Below are 5,734 nucleotides of genomic sequence, written 5' to 3' on the forward strand. Positions count from 1 at the left end.
GCTTTTACCTTCTGTCAGTACATTGTATGTGGCACTGTTTATATTTGTTACCAGTACTAACTTCAGTGCAGTGTCACATTGTCCGCGCCTGTCAAAAAGCAAAAAAAAATATTAAAAAAAATAGATGAGGACACGGTCACAAGCTTGACCTTGAGAACGGCTTCCTGTCAGAGGACCCTGACAAGGACACGAGTTTTCAAACAAAATGCGCCGGAAAAAAGATGACAAAGTTATAAAAATATAGCCTTGAATAGAGTAAAAAGCGTTGATGGAGCAGAAAAATAATGTCTGTGTCGCCCTTGTTCATTACTGTTTCTTTAATTAATCTTTGACTCTGTCATTATCAGGTGGAAGTGACTCCACCTCACCTGAAACTGTCACTTTCATTTACAGCTCAAGGATATCATCTTTCCGAACCGAGTACCTGACGTCATAATGACGTCATTAGAGTTGACAGCCCACTTAGCTGTCCATCACAAGACGTTTATCGGCTTCTTTAAGGCGTTTTGTGAGCTGCCTACCTGCACACCTGACGAGACTGTCAGGGTGTTTCTGTGGGCGCGGGACGCGTTTCGCGGGGTTGACGTCATCACGAAGGCTCGCCTACGTTTTTACTTCCGGATGTGCGCAGAGGGCGTTTTTATAAGTGCAACTTTTGTTGTCTTTATCCTGCTCACAATCTCGGCTGTGTTGTACACCGTGACAGGGCAGAAATAACGCCTAACTTTGGCATAACAGGAGTGTGGCAATGTTTTCTGTAGCGAACTGATGAGCCTACGCAATGATGTTAGAATCCTTACATTAAACTTCCAACTGCTTCTGCTACGCGTTATGGTAGCGTGTGTTTACGTACCATGGTCGGAAGCATTAAGTCTGATTGAATTTCGCCATCATCCGGCCGGCGTCTAGAGGGACAAGTTACAGTCTTGGGCTGAGTTGAGTTGAGTTCATTGAGATACCCTTTAGCCCAGATTGAGCTGATGTTCCAGCCTTGGACAGCAGATATCATGTTACACAGACTAGAACGCATTGATTTCCTATCTAACTTGTTCGAGCGTCTTCAAAATGTGAGGACTATGACGTAGGTGGTGAGAATGTGAACTATAACATTGATACCTTCAATCAAATGATACAGTTAAAAAGCATGTTATTATGATCTGCAGCGGATTTAATTGTAACATATGCTAGCAATGTTGTAGTTTTCACGTGAAAAGCTAGATGGCGCTTTATTCCACATTCTCCAGCACCCTGTACCCAGCCTGCCTGCCTTCCCGGCGTGCCTTGTACAGGAGACCCACAACAAACATGGCGGCGGCCAGCACCGCGCATGCGCCCAGGATGGAGGCGGCTGTGACCAGGTCCTGACGACTCGAGGTCCGGGTTGGGACTTGGGCCCGGAAACCTGGAGTTAAGGAAAGATATTATTTTGTCTCGTGTATAGTGATAGTTTGGTCATCTCTACCTCCTTTTGTCCCCAGCCATTTTCTTTCCCTCGAGCCAAGAGGTGTTTGCGTGATCTTGCTTAATTGGTCCTTCTTCATGGCAGTCTGGGTCTTTCTCTCCTTCTCTTGCCCTGAGGGTTCCACTCTAGCACTGCCCGCGCGCTTAGAAATACTTTTGGTAAAAATGTAAAAGATGCCGGGCTCTATACATGATCAATCATCTTATTCGAATGAGGTTTCCCTTATTGCCTATTCTAATTTTTGAAGACTTTGAAAATATGGAGCAGTTTGCATCTTATAAACAGGGAACATGACTACTAGGTGACAAAAACACGGTTACTATCACAGTTTAATGATTTTTTTCGGAAAATCATGACTTATACAAAAACTTATGGTGAAAGTACAACTTTGATGCTCACCAGTTTGGTCCTCACTTCTTTGGTCCTCACTGAGCACGATGGGGCCCTGGATGAGCCGGTACACCTCGGGTTCGCCCTCGGCCTCCCTCCGTCTCCTGCCCGAGGGCGGCTGGCAGCCCCGCGCGCAGCGGGAGTTCGGGTCCGAGGCCTTACACAGCAGCACCTTACAGTGTAGGTACACCTGTGTGGAATAAATACAGCAGGTGTACATAGGTTTGAGCTGCGGAAGCATGTCTGGTTACCATATTTGAAAAAAAATACTCTCCGTAAACGCCGATTGGAGTTCCGGCATTAAGCGAAGGCAGAAACTCATACATAGCTGTACTTTAGCCAAACTTTTATATAACAGTTAGATAAAGATTACCATATGGCAGTTTCGCCGATAGTATCGATATCATTAAAAAATCTTGTACAGGGGCAGTGCACTGTTTACATGATATGTCAACAATCACTTTACTATCTTCCGAAATTTCAAATGTTTTTGTAAAATCAAGCTGTTCTACACTTCACGCGACTTTACCGTAGGAGCCCCGCTGGTGTAGGCAAACGCCTGGAAGCCGAAGCGCCCCCTATCCGGACCCGGCGATGGGTAGAACTGCAGCGTAGGCAGCTTGGGGCACCTGGAGAAGATGGAAGTAAATATCCAGCTTTAGAACATTGGTATTTACAATAAGCATATTAATAAACATGTACTTTTCACAAGTTATCAGTTTTTTACAAGTATTACTGATCTACGTGTGACATGTTGACGTTTTACTGACCCGTCGATAATGACGTCATTCTGTGTCTTGTCGTCAGGGTCGTCGCTAGGCGTGGCCACACAGGTGTGAGGGAACACCTGCAGGTCGGTGTCATTGGAGTTCACCTGGATCTGCACGTGGATCATCTGGAACACATCGGTCAAGGTCATATAGATTATTATTATTCACAAAATATCGGTAATGATAATAGGCTCAGGAGCCAAAGAGGTCAAATGTGACATTCTTGTCGGACACGTTATACCTCCAAAGAGAAAAACATTAACATCCTAAATGTATAGCCGCAAAACAAGCTTTGCTTAACCAGAACGGAGGACGGTACCGACTTTCCATCACATTTGACCCTTTGCTCACGTCACTTTTATTTAACGTCACGTGTCATGAGAAACCGAAATTTGCAGTGAGAAACTGCAATGTTCACACAGCTATCTCATGTCCACACACACAATACCTGCCTCAGGGCACAAGGCGGTCTTCAGTTGGCCAAGACTAAACTGGAACACAGAAGACGAGCCTTTTCATCCTCTGGGGCGGCACTATGGAACTCACTGCCACAACACATCAAAACAGCCAGAACGCTGGCGACTTTCAAGAACCTTTATGCACTTAACATTGATATGCAAATTCAATCCTGATTTTAAATTTGACTTCTTTTTGTTATGTTTCCCGTGTTATGTCACGTTAAGGCTAAACTTTTGGTTTCACTCGTTTGGGAGTATTATTTTATGTTATCTAAGTTAAATCTGACTTTGTACAATCTTTATGCTTATGTTACCTAAGTAATTTGGTTTCATAGAACGTTATGTATGATTATGTTATTGACGTTGATTTGGTTCTGTTGAACTTGATGTATGATTTATGTTCGGGGTTCTCCCCCCAGGGGGCTTTGAAAAACGCCGTCAGGCGACATGCTTTTCCCTGGTTAAATAAAGAATAAACAAACAAACAAACAAACAAATTTAAAGAAAATGAAGAAGATCCTGGATCTGATATTTAGTGAGTCTAGTCTTAGGTTTGAAAAAACGAACATATTAACTTTTTTCTCAGCGAAGGAAAACTGTGTTGCCAATGTGTGAGGAGAATGATGATTTTATAAAAGGCTGCCGGAAGAGCACTCTAATTCCTCACTAGCTTCATACCTACCTGTCGTAGCTCCACAAAGACCGGATACTCCGTGACCGGCTGCCGGAAGCTGTCAGTCCGGAACAGCTCTATGGAGATCTCAAAGTCGCCTTCGCCCTGGACATCTGACCTGAAGACGGACATGAGGTGAGGGTGGAAGTCAAAGGTCAGGTTCTTGTTCCGGGGCAGACGACACTCCAGCAGGATCTTGGGAATCCGGTCCCAGGTGATGCCACCGTGGGAGGGGTCGGCTCCGATAGTCAGGGTGTTGCGGTAGATCATCTCGGACGGCGTGGTCTAGGGCAAGGACAAGAGGACAAATTTTCGGTTAAGTCGAAGTCTAAGCTGAAACAAAATTCTCAATCACGTAAGGGCTAAGTAGAACTCACATTACAGTCATAAGCTCCCGTTACTCGCTTGCTAGGCCTACTGAAGGCAGACCTCACGGATAGAGGACTTGGACCATTGCGGTCAAAAAGAAAACTGCGGGAGCTTAGGAAGCTGGCGATGAACATGACAAAATGGAGAGAGTTGGAGAAAGACTGATTACAGCTGCAGAACACAGGAGACGACTACTACTACTACTACTTACTTAATAATCTCAAAAACTGTATTGTCTTAGCTTCCGTCCGCAGTCATTTTGTCCGAAGGGAGTGTCCCAAGGGGGTGTGCATGATAGGACGGATGTCGCGAGCGATTTTGATGTGTTAGTTGCCAATACATTATATAAGCTTGCCATTTCTTGCTACAATTTGCAAAAGCAGCGTAAACTTTACTGATACCTCACTGGAAGTGCCACATTCCCCCAGAGGAGCCCGGATGTAGATGTGGGTGGAGTTCCCCTCCGCCCTGCATGGCGGCGCTGCTAGCTGCACGTCCGCCGCCTGAACGGAGTTGTCCGATGGGCGCGGGAAACTAGCCTCAATGTGATTGGACGTGCAGGTCACGTGGACAGAAATGCCTAGAAGAAAAGTTATGGTTACGTATAACGATTACTTCATAGCTGAGGCGAAACAACGCACAATGCAAAATTTGTCTATCACATGTGTCAAACTATTAGTTAGACCCAAAGTTAAAGAGATAAAGAAAATCACTCATGTTATTGAATGTTCAGTAAAAATATTTGGATTGAAGGCATAAGCTCCCATTATTTACTTGTTACAGGTTTGCGATAACAAAACCTGTATTGCTTTAGCTCCCGTCTTTGGGCGCAGCCATATTGTCCGAAGGTAGTGTCCCAAGGGAGCGGTGCATGATGGGACAGGATATGGGATTTAGGATAATCCACTGCAACCCCGCATTTGGCAGGCATAGAAACAAAGCTGTATAGATGAGCACTAAGTACACAATATGGTGTACGCACCCTGTTTCCGTTCTCCCGCACAGGCCACACACATGAAGTCGCTGTCGTACAAGCAGGTGTTATAGCCACTCCACGAGTAACAGTCTCCCGATTCAACGCGGTCAATGGCGTCATGCAGAGTCGCCCATTCCCCTTGAGGAAGGGACTGAGACAACATGAACTTGGGGACACTATCGTAATAATACGGGTTGTACCGGTCTTGGAGGGAGTAAGGAGTGGTTACACTGACGACTCCATTGGTCAACCTGAATCCAGCTGTGGCCAGCCCCGCCCTGAAACCCAAGCTTTTACAGGCTAAGTCTGCCCAGGACATCCTGTTGTCGTAGTGAGTTCCCCGGTTGGACCGAACGTCCCACCCCCTGACGGGCCCCCACTGCTGCCTGACGTCATCGTACAGCTCCACGCAACCGTAGAACTCTCCCCCCACCAGCCGGGTCCGAGTGGACTCGTCCGTGATGACGATGGAGCTGTTGTAACGAGCTGAGGCGGACACAGACAAGAGAACACGCCCAAGTTAAAGTTTGTACCTCAGAGTAATATGTGATAGTTTGGAGAACACGGACCACTGTTAATCTCCAAGCAGATCGTGCGGTGGTAGCATACGATGGTATCAAAAGCTGACAGAGGAGT

The 5,734-nt window shown here is 46.0% G+C and overlaps 1 protein-coding gene across 1 annotated transcript in view; it reads right to left on the reverse strand.

The window, feature by feature from the left end:
- Nucleotides 1–1,028: 1,028 nt before the first annotated feature.
- LOC118404440 overlaps nt 1,029–5,734 on the reverse strand; it is a 9,720-nt gene continuing 5,014 nt past the window's right edge. Inside the window, exons 6-12 of the mRNA XM_035803515.1 lie at nt 5,105–5,584; nt 4,524–4,702; nt 3,763–4,038; nt 2,623–2,747; nt 2,382–2,481; nt 1,862–2,042; nt 1,029–1,402 (exon numbers count right to left, since the gene is read on the reverse strand). Of these exons, the coding sequence (XP_035659408.1) occupies nt 1,227–1,402; nt 1,862–2,042; nt 2,382–2,481; nt 2,623–2,747; nt 3,763–4,038; nt 4,524–4,702; nt 5,105–5,584 (1,517 nt within the window). The 3' untranslated portion in view covers nt 1,029–1,226. The remainder of the gene's footprint in view (nt 1,403–1,861; nt 2,043–2,381; nt 2,482–2,622; nt 2,748–3,762; nt 4,039–4,523; nt 4,703–5,104; nt 5,585–5,734) is intronic.

Source organism: Branchiostoma floridae, chromosome 17, assembly GCF_000003815.2.
Source record: "Branchiostoma floridae strain S238N-H82 chromosome 17, Bfl_VNyyK, whole genome shotgun sequence".
Classification (NCBI taxonomy): domain Eukaryota; kingdom Metazoa; phylum Chordata; class Leptocardii; order Amphioxiformes; family Branchiostomatidae; genus Branchiostoma; species Branchiostoma floridae.